Source organism: Struthio camelus, chromosome 1 (assembly GCF_040807025.1).
Source record: "Struthio camelus isolate bStrCam1 chromosome 1, bStrCam1.hap1, whole genome shotgun sequence".
Classification (NCBI taxonomy): Eukaryota; Metazoa; Chordata; class Aves; order Struthioniformes; family Struthionidae; genus Struthio; species Struthio camelus.
In genome coordinates, this window is record NC_090942.1 from 222699718 (window position 1) to 222715040 (window position 15323).

The 15323-nt window shown below is 60.9% G+C and overlaps 1 protein-coding gene across 4 annotated transcripts; it reads left to right on the top strand.

Annotated features, from left to right (window-relative positions):
* The first annotated feature begins 3760 nt into the window (after positions 1–3760).
* Positions 3761–14082, top strand: P2RY6 (pyrimidinergic receptor P2Y6). Of its 4 annotated transcripts, none has more exons than XM_009669490.2 (2): positions 3761–3889; positions 12047–14082. In XM_009669490.2, the coding sequence occupies exon 2, from the start codon at positions 12101–12103 to the stop codon at positions 13085–13087; it is 987 nt and encodes a 328-aa protein (XP_009667785.1). In that variant the 5' UTR covers positions 3761–3889; positions 12047–12100; the 3' UTR covers positions 13088–14082. The 4 variants fall into 4 exon arrangements, with proteins under 4 accessions (XP_009667785.1, XP_009667784.1, XP_009667786.1 ...); XM_009669489.2 differs by lacking the exon at positions 3761–3889 and adding an exon at positions 5131–7031; XM_009669491.2 differs by lacking the exon at positions 3761–3889 and adding an exon at positions 9787–9942.
* The last annotated feature ends 1241 nt before the right edge of the window (positions 14083–15323 follow it).

The window sequence follows — 15323 nt, forward strand, 5'->3', positions numbered from 1 at the left end:
TTTACATTTATTTGATTAGTTGCTACAAGTTTATCTATTTGGTGCCAACGTTTGCATTGGGGGAGCAAGCCAGAAATTCGCTGCTTTGACCAAGTCTAGTGAGGGTGTAGCAGCAAACCTCTCATCTGTGCTGCATGGGGAAGAATTTGCTGGTAGATGGTTAAAACGAGGAAGGTGAAATCAAATGTCACCTAATCATTAGCTGTTTCTACTGAATCTTCCACCTTAGCATGGAGGAGTCCAAGGCAAGGTGCGGAGGCTGCAGGATCCCCAGGAGGTCCAGTCCTGGGGGGAGACTCCAAAAAGTCACTGCCCATCACCTTGTCCTCAGGGCAACCTCCTTCACCGACTCTGGATGTTCACTGGGTCATTTTGGGCTCCCCCCGGCAGCAAGGCCCACATTTCTCCATCCGCGCTGTCCTGCCGACCTGCTGGGAAGAGCATAAAAACCTCATGGCAAGGTGCAACCACCTGAGAGGGGTGCAGAGCCACATCCAGCCCAGGGCACGGAAAGCAGATGGCTGCCAGCAAGGTCACCTGCCACCAGCCGTAATGCGATTACTGGGAACATCTAACCGGAAGAGCACAAAACAGTCAGCCAAAATGTCTCGAGAGGCCAAATTCAGCCACAGCTGCCAGGCCAGGGGTTAATTCAATTCATGAGAGCAGGAAAACGCAGGGCTGCGGTTGTTAACTTTGCCCAAGCGTTTTCTCCGAGGAGCTCCGTTGCCCTCCTGCAAAGGGCAAAACAGGGTATAAAAATGATGGCGCCTGGATGCCGTGCCTGAAGATCCCATTTCTCCAGCTACAACACAGGTAGCCCCAAAATGCTGGCAGTCAGTGGAGGCAGAGGAGAAGGAAGAGAAAATGATCCCAGGGAAAGGTCCCAAAGGGAAGATCCCAAAAAGCCCCATCACCACATGCTGTACCCCATCTCCAGCTGTAGGTTCACAGGCTACATGCCACGGTGGCATGGATGTGGCACTGGCCACCTCAGGGTTAGACCTCTCCGGAGAAGATTTGCTGTTGGGGAGCCAATTGGAGCAGCCATGCCTTAACCTCAGCGTGGCTCACTCAGGATCCCCGCCGGAGAGATGCAAAGTGAAAGGTTAGGCCCATCCAAAGCTGGAAGAGAAAAGCTGAGCGGCATCTCGCTCCGTGGCCCACGTGGAACCGCTGTGGCTCAGAGCCTCTCGGAAAGCAAACACACCGGCAAACGCAGAGACGAGCCACGTGGAGCTGCGAGAAGGGCTTGGATGGGGTTCAAAGCTCTGCGCCTTGCCCATCTGTAATTATGAATGACATCTCCGAGAGGAAATTTCTTTTGAACGTCCCAAGCGCTGCCTGTGCTGCCAAAAGACCCGTGGAAATTATCGTATAATGAAAGGGAAGGAGTCGGTGGGGAAAGGACTAAGCCCCCATTTGATTCACTTCCAGATGTCACTGGCTTTCTTGCAACAACCACATTCGGTCAAAACAGCCACCCATGACCTGGACGGCTTCAAAGGAAGCAGGAAACAACAGGAAATTCCCAAAAGCTGGAGCATTTTACAGGTTGCTGCCATAAGACCCAACATCTGCTTTGATATAATGAAAGCCAGAAACTTTTCTAGGCAAAAAAATGGCCTTTGCAGCGGGCATGCAGTCTGCAAACTGCTCGTCTCCTCAGGCAGCTTAAAACCAGGGTCAGAAAGTCTTTCTTGCCCTCGACTGCCTCTGGTTTTGCTTCTCAGAGCCCTACTCAGCCCCTAAGCCGTCGTCTCAGCTCTGGTTTATTCCAGATAGCGCCGGGCTGGGCTCGACGCGCCGCTGCCCAGCTGTCGTGCACCTGGCGGGACCTGCCGCCGCGCACAGCGAAGGTGTTCAGGGCTGGCAGGCAGCCACGGCGGCACTTTTTTTTAACATTTCTCGCACTATTTACAGTATCCCCACGGCGGGACAGCTGGGCATGACACGGTCACCTTGGGCACCTGCAAGGGCACCTGCAGAGCAAGGAGGTGGGGAGGGGGGGACACGTTGGCTCTCCCTCGGCCAGGCAGGGCTTGTCCCCGATGATGGAGGGCAGCCCTGGGGACAGGACAGCAGCGCTCCCTGGCAGCTCATCACAGGAGTGAGTTGTGTCCGTTCTCAGCCGCATTTCCGCCCACATCGCCCCATCCCCCAGCAGGCTTGCCGCAATGCCGAGGAGCGCCCTGGGCTCCCGCTGGAGGCAGTTGTGCTTGTTTGCACAGGGCGTTTTCTGCTCTGCTCTGGGGCCAGACAGCTTTTTTTCACCCAATTTCCGGTTCCCTGGGGCAGCTGACAGAGCTGGGAATTTCACCAGGGCACAGAGTCATCCTCAGCCCAGCCCAGGGCGCCCAGGAAACCCAAGGAAGAGAGGGATGGCTCCAGCCTGACTGTGGATGCAAATATTCAGGGCCGCTCCTGCCAGCGCCCAGCACCCCTACAGTCCCACCGCTTGGCTTGGCTGCGAGCTCCAGCCCGGAGGGATGAAAGCCTGTGTTGTCCTTTTGAGGCAGCAGGAGCATGCAGCCTGGCTGCAGCATCTCTGGGCAACGCAGGCCAAGCTCGAGCTGAGCACTCACCCAGCTCACTCCACCTTCCCAGCAGCCAGGCCTGGCTCCTCCTGCCCAAAACCCCTCGGCAGCTGGATGAGCAGCCCTGGGATGCAGCCGGGTCTGGGCTCCTCCAGCTCACCCTCGTTGGCCGGCGCGACGAGACGATGCCAGGGAGCACCCGGGTGCTGCTGGCAGGCGTCTCCCTCTCCCCTGCTCCTCCAGTGGGATCACTGGCAATTGCGGACCGCATGTGATCCGGCTGAAAAAGGCTGGAGGAGAATAATTTCAAAGGGAAAACTAGGCCTAGCACTGAGCCCGCGGTCCCGCACGGCATCGGCATCCCTGGGCTGTTTATGCATCGGCCCTTTCATACCCGGCGTGTTCCCCGGACGCCTTTCTTTATTGCATTTTAATAGCCGTGCGCAGGAAGCGCCCGGGCTTTTATTACCTTGTTAATAAGTACCGAAGGCATCGACTCTGTCGCTGCTCTCCCTGCTCGAAATGCAAGCCGTTCTCGCACTGCCTGGACCAGCCCCTCACCGCAAGCCGGCTGCTCGCTGCCACAGGGAGACCCTGCCCCAAAATCCAGCTGTTTGCAGCTCCGTGTTCAGTCCGGTTTCTCACAGGTTCATGAGCCCTCCCAGCTGTGGAGTCCTGTATCTGCAGCAATCCAGCTGTTTGCCAGCTGTTTGCCTGGCTATTGAGGTGCATTGAGCCCCCACCCCAAAACTCCTTTTTGCCTTTAGGGAGCACCCTAGCCCCACACAATCCAGCTGTTTGCCACTCAGCAAGACCCCGTCCGGTCCCCTCCAGCTGTTCGCCATAGGGGAGAGGCTCTCCCCATTCATTCCAGCTGTTTGCACGTGGCACCTTCCCTGCCGCCTTCCCTGCTGTTGTTTGCACCCAGGGGGACTCCGGACCCCTAAATATTCACTCTTGCAGCACCCCAGCTGCTTGCATGCACTACTGCATTCCAGCTGTTTGTACCACCACCGTCCAACCCAGCTGCTACCACCTCATCCAATCCAGCTGTTAGAGACCCCTCCCCATCAAGCCAGCTGTTGCACCCCCCCAGAGATCCAGCTGTTGCAGGCTGCCCCTCCCCGTCATTCAGCTGCTACAGCTCCCCCTCCAGCTGTGCCCCCCCCCCAATCCAGCTGTTGCAGACCCTTCCCCGTTCTCCACCCGCAGGTGCCGGGGCCGGACCGGGGCGGGTCGGGGCCGGACCGGGGCGGGTCGGGGCCGGACCGGGGCGGAGCCGGGAGGCCGGTAGGACCGGGGCGGCCCCGCGACGCCGGGCACCGCTGCGAGCCCGGTGCATCCTGCTGCCGGTAAGTGCCGGGTACGGCAGGGTAGGACCGAAGTGGACAGGAGTGGAGCAGACCAGGCTGGGTCAAATTTGGGGGTTGGGGCAAAGCAGAGCGGGTCACACCGAACCGGATGGGATGGGGCCGAAGCGGTGCAAGAGGGAGCTGAGGCGGGTTGGGTTGAGCCAAAGTAGATGGGGTGGGATCGGTGCGAACCGGAGCAGATCGAACCGAACCGGTCCAGAGCAAAGCGAATCGCATCGGACTGAATCGGACCAGTCCAGAGAGAACCGGTCCAGATTGAACCCAACCGGACTGGGTCCCGCGGGGCTGCGGTGCTTCGGTTGGGCTTTGGGGTGACACCAGCATCCGCTCGGCTGGCTCAGGGCCCGGCCAGGGGTGCGTGATGAGGAGCAGCATGGGGTGCTGGGCACCCCGGGGAGCACGGTGGGTGTTTGGGGCTCTGTCCCTTTCCCTCTGCTCCCCGGAGGGGCTTCTCCCACCTTGGGGATCTCGGGACTCCTGCGGGGAATCGGCAGGGTCGGGGATGCCCGGGGGATGCTCAGCCCCAGCCTGGCCGTGAGTGTCTTTCCCCAGAGGAGTGGGCTGGGGGTCTCTCCTGGCTTGCCGTGATTGGGAATAACCCCGTGCCGAAGCGCGCCGTCGCACGCTCCAAAGCTCCAAAAAAAGCCCAAAATCGGCTCTAGGGACCTGCTTTCTCACGGTGTCTCCCCGCCGCGTGTGCCGGGAGCCTGGGGTCCAGCCCCGGGCTGCCCTGTGTCGGAGGGTGCCGGGATCCGGCGGGTTGTAGACGTGTACAGCGCCTAGCAGGGGCTCTGGGGCTCTGGGCAGCCCGTGGTGGGCAGGGTGTGTGTGTGTGTGTGTGTGTGTGTGTGTGTGTGTGTGTGTGTGTGTGTGTGTGTGTGTGTGTGTGCGCACACGTGTATATATGTGCGTATCAGAGCATGTGCATATTAAACATTATATGGAGGAGTGTGTATGTGTGTGCACATATGGCTGTGCATGTGCGTGTCTGCCTGGGGATATATATATATATAATGTGTGTGTGTGTGTGTGTGTGTGTGTGCATACATGTGTGTATAGAGGTGTGTATATATATATATTTGTACATTTATAAGTATAGAGGGGTATGCATATATTTATATACCTGTTTGTGTGCGTTTGCATATCTGTGAGACATATATATATTTGTATATATATGTGCAGAGGTGTATATATATGGGGGTGTATATATGTGGCTAGAGAGGTGTGTATATATATTTATATTTACTTTATATAGGTATATATACTTGTAAACTTATGCATATGCACGTGTGTCCGCACGTGGGGGAAGATACGGTGTGTCTGTGATTACGGGTATGTGCGTGTTTGTATATATGTACGGTTTTATACGTGTGCATATGGGTGTATAGGTGTTTGTACCTCCGTGTGTATTCCCCAGCCTGGAAAGCTCCTACCGGCAGCGAGCACAGCGCCAGGGTTGGGGGGGGAAGAGCTCTCCCGGCCGCCGCTTCCCGTGCAAAGCCGGCCAATTCCCAGCAGAGGCTGGGACAGCTCGTTACAGGACTGACTCCTGCCTTTCCCGTCTGCCAGCCCCGCAGGAAGGAAGCGCGAGGTGACCGCGGGAGCGCCGGGCTCCTCGCGGGGCGGCCGGGAGCCTCCTGCACCGGGCCGAGATGAGCCAGGATCGCCAGCGGCCTTAGCCGGGCGATTCGGGGATCTGGTACCTAGGCGAACTCAAAAGCCCCTTCCCCTTCCCACCATCTCCGTTTCGGGCAAGGCACCTCCCCGGGCCGTAATCCTCCCGCTCCGAGGCTCCCGGACGCCTGAGTTTCTATTACCCACAAAACAAAGCAGACGGGTGAGGTTGGGGCTGGATTCTTGGTCAGACCAGAAAGTCTGGCTCTCCGGGCAGCCCCAAGCTATAGTTTCCCCCCCCCACCACCACCACCACCCTTCTCCGATCGCCTTTCCCGAACTGCCTAGCTAATCCCTGCCCCAGTGCCCCGGCGCGTTCCCATGCGGTACGGACGGGGTTTCAGGGCAGGTTGAGTCCCGGGCAGTTTTTAAGGCAGAAATTTGTGGAAGGATTTTTTGAGAGCATCTCATGGCAGGGTGATGATTTCCCTTTTTTTTGTCTTTTTTTTTTTTTTTTTGGGCAAATTTCCTCTGCGCAATGAGACGGGGTCGCACGAGGCTCTGCCTTCCCTCTCCCCCCACCAAAACGCCTTTCGGACCGGGTACCAAGGAAGCCGCCGATGCCATGGCAGCACTGGCTTTTTCCCCTGCAACTTCTTCCCGGAGGGAAGGAAACGCGGGGCCCAGGGCTGGCGCAGCCGGTCCGCTCCGTCCGTGCAATAGGGAAAAGGCGTCGGGCGAGAGCCGGCTGCTGCTCCGACCCGTGGGAAGCTCCCCCGCTCTCTGCCTCTGCCCTCTCACCGGCGTGATGCTCTCGGTGCTGGGGCCGGGGGGGGGTCCGCCGGGAGCCTCGGCTTCGGAGGAAAGCTGCGGTTTCGGTAGGCGGCGGTGGAGGCGGTTGGAGGGGGGAGGATGGGCGCGGGAGTAGCCCACCCGGCTGGCCCATTTTTGGAGGGGAAATCTGCTGACCTGGCACTTTCACTTCCACCTCCGCCGAAAATGAGAACTCGGCCCGTTGCGCTCAGCCGCTTCGGATGCTTTTGGGCCCTGCGATTTCACTCCCAAAGAGACTTTTTTTCCCGTTTTTGTTTCCCCCCCCCCCACCCCGCGAGGGCAACTGAATTGTCCACAGGAGGGAGACGGCGTCGGGTGTTGAGGGAGGAAGGCTCTGAGGGAGGAAGACATCCCTCATCCACAGCTCCTCTCCGGGGCTTTTTTGAGCAACGAGGAGGGCACCGGGACGACACGGGCGGTTTGCCGAGATCCTTATTTTGGGTCCCAGCCCATCCTCCAGCGCTGCTCGGTTTCCAGCAGCGGTATTGCCCCCACCCCTTGCCTGGGCAGCAGTGGCAGAGATATGGCCTTGGCCACGTTTAAAAACGTGATTTAAAAGCAAAGACCTGATTTCAAAACAAAGACGGAGCGAAACGGATACAACTTAACAAGCTCCGTTTGACCCAGTAAAGCGAAGCTCGTGATGATCGGCTCCTGTATTTGGACGCTGGAGGTGAGAAGTGGCGGCTGGGCTAAGAAAAAATCATGACTTTAAATGTCTATTAAAAGCCGACCCGGCTTTCCGGGCGGTTTTGACCCTTTTTTTTGCACCCAGCGCTGCCAGGTGGGCTCCAGCCGCTGCTCGGCGCAACCACATTTCTCTGCTTGGCCTCGACCTTTTGGCTTTTGCAATTAATCCGGGGAGGCAAACGAGGCTGTTTCTGGCATCCCTGCGATGAGGCAGGTTTTCAGGGCCTTTTCGCAGCCCGCGAGCCCTGGGCAAAGCCCGAGCGCGGGGCCGGGTGCCAGGACCCGGGAGCGTGGGAATATTTTGCCTCTCGTTCCCGCGGGGCAGCGCTAGAGCCGAGCGGCCGGGGTTGGTCGGGGGAGGGAGGGGGGGGGACCGTGGGGGCGATAGGGACGAGACCCCGAGACCCCGTCGTGCGGTTCGGGATGGAAACGGGAGGAAGATTTACGGGAGACGGTGGGACGCGAGGGCGCCGGGTGGAGTCTCTGGGGGCTGATAGCAAGGCTGTGCTCGGGCCGCGGTTGCAACGCGCCTCTCCACTCCCTGCCGGCAGCTTTTCCGGGGCCTGGCAGGGTTTATTCCTCCGCCTTTCTAGCCCCGCTATGAAATCCAGCCTAAAGTTGGCCAGCGGGTTCAAAAGCCGGGCGGGTAGATTGCACAGCTGGGGATCCGCTGCTCGAGGCGAGATCTGGCCGTTTTGGGTCCCCCCAGTGGTTTTTGCTGATTTTTGGCTGCTCTCATTGCCGCCCCGCTCGGGAGGGAGCCCGGAACCGAGCAGCATCGCTCCGCCTTGGACACCTTCCCTTGGGCACGTCCCTTGAGGGGTGGCACCGGGGCAAACGGAGGGGCGTTTATTTTTTTTTTGGTGGGGGGGGGGGGAACAAGCCATTCGAGGCCGGCCGGGTCTGCATGCGCATCGGCCGGCCCTGACACCCCCCCCGTCCCCCCCCCATACCCCGTCCCCCGGCCAGCCGGCCGTTCCGGTCCTGCCGCTTTTGCTGCCAGCCCTACCCCAGCCCCGCGACCTGGCTGGGCACCCGTGGGTGCTGCCGGCCCAGCACCGCCGGCGGCACATCACGCAGCCAGGCCATGGGCATGCGGGTGCACGCGTGGGGGTTTTTGGCGGGGGGGGGTGAGTGCGTGGCGGTGGGTCTGTGTGCAGGCTTGTGCGTCTGTGCGCATGTGTGGGCGTTGGGGGTGTGTGCATGTGTGTGGGTCCGCGTGCACGCGTGTGCATGGGTGTGCGCTTGGGGGGGGTGCTTGTGCATGCGTGTGTGTAGGGATGTGCGTGGGAGGATCTGTGCACGCGTGTGCCTGCGTGTGGGTCTGTGTGCATGAGTGTGGGTCTGTGTGTATGTGTGTTGGTCTGTGTGCACGCGTGTGCATCCGTGTGTTCTCCTCTGGGCATGTCTGTGGGTCGATGTGCGTGTGTGTGAGTTGGCGTGTGCATGTCTGCAGGTCTGTCGCATGCATGTGCATGAGTGTGTTGGGGGTGGGAACACGTGTGCATGCATGTGTGTTGGGGGTGTGCATGTGTGTGGGTCTGTGTGCATGTGTGTGGGTCTGTGTGCACACGTGTGTGTTGGGAGTGTGCATGTGTGTGGGTCTGTGTGCGTGTGTGTGGGTCTGTGTGCACGCATGTGTGTTGGGAGTGTGCATGTGTGTGGGTCTGTGTGCGTGTGTGTGGGTCTGTGTGCACGCATGTGTGTTGGGGGTGTGCATGTGTGTGGGTCTGTGTGCATGTGTGTGGGTCTGTGTGCACACGTGTGTGTTGGGGGTGTGCATGTGTGTGGGTCTGTGTGCGTGTGTGTGGGTCTGTGCGCACGCATGTGTGTTGGGGGTGTGCATGTGTGTGGGTCTGTGTGCATGTGTGTGGGTCTGTGCGCACGCATGTGTGTTGGGGGTGTGCATGTGTGTGGGTCTGTGTGCGTGTGTGTGGGTCTGTGTGCACGCATGTGTGTTGGGGGTGTGCATGAGTGTGGGTCTGTGTGCATGAGTGTGGGTCTGTGTGCATGTGTGTTGGTCTGTGTGCACGCATGTGCATCCGTGTGTTTTCCGCTGGGCATGTCTGTGGGTCGATGTGCGTGTGTGTGAGTTGGCGTGTGCATGTCTGCAGGTCTGTTGCATGCGTGTACATGAGTGTGTGTTGGGGTGGGCACACGTGTGCACGCGTGTGTGTTGGGGTGGGCATGTCTGTGGGTCTATGTGCATGAATGTGCATGCGTGTTAGTTGGGGTGTGCATGCATGTGCATCCGTGTGAATGTGTGTGCATGGATGTGTGTTGGGGTGTGCATGTCTGTGCATCCGTGTGCATGCATGTGCATGCGTGTGAGTTGGGGATGTGCATGTCTGTGGGTCCTTGTGCGTGCGTGTGCGTGCGTGTGTGTTGGGGGTGTGCATGTGTGTGCGTCCGTGTGCATTCATGTGCATGCGTGTCAGCTGGGCGGGTGCATGTCTGTGCGTCTGTGTACACACGTGTGCGTGCGTGTGAGTTGGGGATGTGCATGTCTGTGGGTCCTTGTGCGTGCGTGTGCGTGCGTGTGAGTTGGGGGTGTGCATGTCTATGCATCCGTGTGCAGGCATGTGCATGCATGTGAGCTGGGGGTGTACACACGTGGGCTCCCGTGTCCGTGCAGGCACACGTGTGCCGGGGGGTGCACCCGCAGCAGTTGGCCCATCGCCACGCCACTGGCCCCCCCCATCCCATTCTGGGGTTTCTGTTCCCCGTTTCGGGGCTGTCGGGAAGGAAAAGGGAAGCGTTGCTCAAGGGGCAGCGTGCAGCGCCCGTGGCCGCAGTCGTGCCGGGAGCGGGGCCGCCCGGTGGGTCCCCAGCACCTGTGTCCCCCAGCCAGGGGGGGTGACCCTGCTTCACCTCGGCTTTCCAGCAGCGATCCCGTGAGCACCCGTGGGATGGCAGGGGCACCTGTGGGTGCTGGCAGCGGAGGGCAGGATGGGTGCTGTGCGGGTGGGATGGAGGCAGCCTGGGGGTCCAGGGACGGGGCAGTTCCCAGCCCTCTGGGGCAGTCGCTGGCTCCGGGACTGGCCTGAGCTGGGGTGACAGTGGGTGCAGAGGCACAGCGGGTGCAGGGAGGCTTAGGAGGGTGCTGGGGGCTCAGTAGGGTGCAGGGAGGCCAGAGAGGGTGCTGGCGGCACAGGGGGGCACTGGGAGCCCCAGTAGGGTGCAAGAGGCTCATGGGGTGCAGAGGGGCACAGTAGGGTGCAAGGGGTTTAGGAGGGTGCTGGGGGCACAGGGTGCTGGGGGCCTCGGAAAGGTGCAGGAGAGTGCTGGGATTCAGTGGGGTACAGGTGGCTCAGAGGGTGCAGGGGGCTCAGGAGGGTGCTGGGACTCACTGGGGTGCAGGGGACTCAGAGGGGTGCAGGGGGGTGCAGGGGGCTCAGAGGGGTGCAGGGGGCTCAGGGGGATGCAGGGGGGCTCAGGGGGATGCAGGGGGGTTCAGGGGGCTCACTGGGGTGCAGGGGGCTCAGAGGGGTGCAGGGGGGTTCAGGGGGCTCACTGGGGTGCAGGGGGCTCAGGGGGATGCAGGGGGGCTCAGGGGGGTGCAGGAGGGCTCAGGAAGGATGCAAGGGGGCTCAGGGGGGTTCAGGGAGCTCACTAGGGTGCAGAGGACTCAGGGGGGATGCAGGGGGCTCAGGAGAGCAGGGGGCTCAGAGGGGTGCAGGGGCACTCAGTGGGGTGCAGGGGCTCAGTGGGGTGCAAGGGGGCTTGGGGGGGTGCAAGGGGAGTCAGTGGGGTTCAGGGGGCTCAGTAGGATACAGGGGGATGCAGGGGAGCTCAATGGGGTGTAGGGGGCTCAGGGGGGTGCAGGGGGCTCAGGGGATGCAGGGGTCTCCATAGGGTTTGGGGGGGGTGCAGGGGGCTCTGTGGGGTGTGAGGGGGGTCAGTAGGGTGCAGGGGCCTCAGGGGGGTGCAAGGGGGTGCAGACCTGGCAAATCCCGACCGCCCCACACCAGGGTCCCCACGTGGCACGGGCTCACTGGGTTTCCCCGGCCTCGCGCCCCACCGTGTCGCCGTGCCCGCTGCCCCGCGCGCCTGGCCGGAGCTTGGAGCCCCCCCCCCCAACCCTGCCTCAGTTTCCCCTCGGGGCCACGCAGCCAGAGAGGGGCATCACAGCCCTCCAGGTTGGGTTGGGGGGGCTGCAGCCACCTGGCCCGGCCGCGTGGCCTCGGCCTGGCACTTCCTCCGTCCCCCGAGCCGGCAGACAGGTCCCCGGGCGGAGGGTGGCAGGGAGGAATCGAGAGAGGAAGGAGAATCGGCTGTGCCCACCGCTGCCGAGGACGCTCTCGCGGGTGCCTGAGCTGCTTTCACCCATCTCGGCTTCCCCAGGTGCTCAGCACCCCTGGGTGCTGGGCAAAGTCAGCCCGAGCCGGAGGCTAAGTGAGGTGACCAGGGCCAGGCAGGAGGGCAGCGGCGGGGTGGCAGACGACTGCTTTCACAGCCTCCGGCCCTCGGTGTCGCTTCTGCCCCCGACCCCTTGCTCTCCTCTCGCCCATCTTCCCCGGGCTCGGCTGCAGAAGAGACCAACCCGGACGTGGGCTGAGCGCGCCGGTGCTCAGCCTAGCCGGGGACGGCTGGCGCGTCCGTAGGGTTTTGGCACCCCCTGCAGAAGCGGAGGCAACCCTGCGGCCATGCTACCGGCCACAATTTCCTCCGGGGCAGCTCTGGGATCGGGATGGTTGTGCAAACGTTGCGGCAGGCTGCGAGCTCCCCAGGTGGTGCCACCACCGTGGCTTCCAGCCCCACAGACGGAGCCCCCTCCCGTCCCCCCGCTAGCTTAAATCGGTGGGGAAAAGGGGTGTTTCCAGGGCGCGATCTGGCAGAGCTGAGCTGAGCAAGGCGATGGGGAAGGCTGGGGTGGTGGGATGGTGCTCACCACGGGGCAGAGGTTGGGTTTAGCCCAGGAGGGTCAATGTGGCCTCAGGCCCATGCGTGGTGCACAACCCACCTTTAACCAGGGCTGCTGTGGGTTGTCACTCGCAGGCGCTGCCGACCAGCCAGGCAGGTGGAGAAGGCCCCAGCGGTGGGGCTGAGACCATGGAGAACTTCACGGCCGGGAGCACCAGGAACTCGTGCACCTTCCACGAGGAGTTCAAGCAGGTCCTGCTGCCCCTGGTCTACTCGGCGGTGTTCATGATCGGGCTGCCCCTCAATGCCGTCGTCATCGGGCAGATCTGGCTGTCCCGCAAGGCGCTCACCCGCACCATGATCTACATGCTGAACCTGGCCACGGCCGACCTGCTCTACGTGTGTTCCCTGCCGCTCCTCATCTACAACTACACCCAGAAGGACTACTGGCCCTTCGGGGATTTCACCTGCAAATTCGTCCGCTTCCAGTTCTACACCAACCTGCACAGCAGCATCCTCTTCCTCACCTGCATCAGCATCCAGCGGTACCTGGGCATCTGCCACCCCTTGGCCTCCTGGCACAAGAAGAAGGGCAAGAAGCTCACATGGTTGGTGTGCATGGTGGTGTGGCTCCTGGTCATCGCCCAGTGCTTGCCCACCTTCATCTTTGCCTCCACGGGCACGCAGAGGAACCGCACCGTGTGCTACGACCTGAGCCCCCCAGACCGCTCCGCCAGCTATTTCCCCTATGGCATCACGCTGACCGTCACCGGCTTTCTGCTCCCCTTCGTGGCCATCCTGGCCTGCTACTGCAGCATGACCAGGATCCTGTGCCAGAAGGACGAGCTCATCGGCTTGGCCGTGCGCAAGAAGAAGGACAAGGCCATCCGCATGATCATCATTGTGGTCATCGTCTTCTCTGTCAGCTTCTTCCCCTTCCACCTCACCAAGACTATCTACCTGATCGTCCGCTCCTCACCCAGCCTGCCCTGCCCGGCCCTGCAGGCCTTCGCCATCGCCTACAAGTGCACGCGGCCCTTTGCCAGCATGAACAGCGTCCTGGACCCTATTCTCTTCTACTTCACCCAGCGCAAGTTTCGGGAGAGCACCCGCTACCTCCTTGACAAGGTGAGCTCCAAGTGGAGGCACGACCGCTGCGTGACCTACGGCTTGTAGCTGGGCAAGGAGCTGGCCGCGGCGAAGGCAGCGCCAGGGCCGGAGACGGAGCAGTCTTGGCTTTGAGCTACCACTGGTGGAGCTGAGGTGGCATCAGCTGGAGGCCGGAGATGGTGGTCCTCTGTTCAGGGTGAGGAGGGTAACATCTCCTGAGCTTTCAGCGCTTGCTGGCATCTCCTCTGCCTCAGTTTCCCCATCTGCCACATGAAGAACCGGGCTCTGGAAATAGCAGGTGAAGCAAACGGGCGGCACAGGAGCCGCAGGGAGGGCTTCTCCGTCCGTGTGCCAATGCCATCAGTGGGATGGAGGACAGGCCGGGGTGAGCCCGGCACGGGGCATTCCCTGCTCACGGACCTTTTGGCCCAAAGTGTTTTGCTGCAGAAAGAGTTTTCCGTCACCGGAGACGCAGGCTGTCTCACAGGGGCTGAGCCTCGGCGACGGACAGATGGTCTCGGCCACCTCCCAGGACTCACCGGGTCACCGCGCTGGCGTCGCTCAGCCCAGCCGCTGTCGGGCAGGCGGAGGTGACGGGAGGGCAGCGGGGAGGTGTCGATGGGGAGCCCTCGGGCTCGCCGGCTCGGGACAAGGCACCGTTTGGGGTAATACTGGGATAGCCTGATCCCCGCAGTCCCCAGAACGGGACCAGACCAGTTTGGGACCCAGGCGGGACCCCGATGTCTTGGTTCCCACGTGAACGACGGCCACGGGCTGCATCGGGCACAGGCCAAGAGCGCTGTCACCTGCCTGGGTCTTTCTCGGGAGTTACTATTCTTTTGGGCGAAATATCTCCCGTCGTATTAAAATGAAGGAAAGGATCGTGTTTTCTCTGGGAAAAAACCTGCCTTCCTTGGACCAGGAGCCCAGTAGCTCTGGTCGCGGCGGGAGGGAGCTCTGGAAGGGTGACATTCCTGAACCGAAAGCGCTCGTCCTGATGCTCAACGGAACAGGGTCCAAGCACAAGCCCCGGTCCCTGCCAAATATATATGTGTATAACAGCGTGTATGTGTGCATGTGTGTGTGTGTGTGCACAAATATATATACACACTTAAATACACACATAGATGTATAATACACACACAAACATATAGACATATACATATACACACACTACATATATATTTATATGCACGTCTGCCCCCAGATACAGACGTATTTGTGCGGTTGGTGCAGCGGCTCTATACAACAACGGCCGCGTCTGATCAGAGGAAGGTTTGCAGCGCAGCACAGACTATGCATCAGGGATATTCTCTATCCTATATATATATCTCCTATATATAGGCCGTTCTACCTTATTGACATTATATAGGGCATGTAGGTGGGTATATAGTATATATAGGTATACATGCGCAGAGAGGGTGTTTCTATCACTCTGCCGCCCCCTGCACTGTCACCGCAGCTCTCTGCGTGGGAAAACAGCCGGGTGTTTTCACGCTCAGGGGAATGACGAGCTGCCCGACCGCGGGCATGGCCGGGAGCAGCGATAACGGCCCGGACCGGTGTCCGGGAGGGACGGGAAGGTGGCGGGATAAGGATGGGCTCCGTCGGCTACCGCCGGCGATGCCAGCCCCGGCCACGGGGCAGACGAGACGGGACGGAGACTTGCTGCGGAAACCTCCGGCCTGGCCCGGCCTCGCGACGGCCTTCGTACGCGGCTGCCTTTTGCCCGTTAAAATACAACCAGCAAGCCCGGGCCGGCTGGCGTTGCTCCCTCTCGACGTGCTCCTTGGGGAGCGGGGCTGGGGAAAGGGTGCGGGTGAGCCGTGACGGGCTCTCCAAACGCGAAACGGCTTCGCCCGAAAACGGCAGTTGCTGTGAAGGCATCTGAAGTGAAGTCGCCGTTTGGATCCGGAAAGAAAAACGGAGCGGGAATTGGTCGGGAGAGCGCCCGGAAAGGGGATGGGGTGGGGGGACGGAGGGCAACGGCAAGGGGCTCTTCCCAAACAAAGGAAAAGAGAGCGGGGGGCCGGATGACCGGGCACAGCCACCTCCGCCTGGACCCAGGAGAGGGCGCAAAATATTCAGGTTTGGAGAACTCCAGCTTCGGCTGGGTCCATAGCGTGTCCCCACGGATCCCACCAGGGGTGGAGGGAGCGGGGTCCACCCGCACCCCCCCCCCTTTGTTTGGGTGGGCTCTGCGGCAGGTAACTCAGCCTCCTCCCTCCTTGTGCAAAGCGGCCGTGCAAAGCGTGGCCAAAAAGGGCTTAGCCAAGAAAAGGTGACCCCTAAAAAGGGCGAG

What these genes read in the sequence shown, in the direction of transcription:
- P2RY6 (XM_009669489.2), top strand. Translation starts at nt 7,002, where the DNA reads ATGATCGGCTCCTGTATTTGGACGCTGGAG. An exon ending in CCTGTATTTGGACGCTGGAG is followed by an intron (nt 7,032 to 12,046) that starts GTGAGAAGTGGC and finishes TGTCACTCGCAG; the next exon opens with GCGCTGCCGACCAGCCAGGC.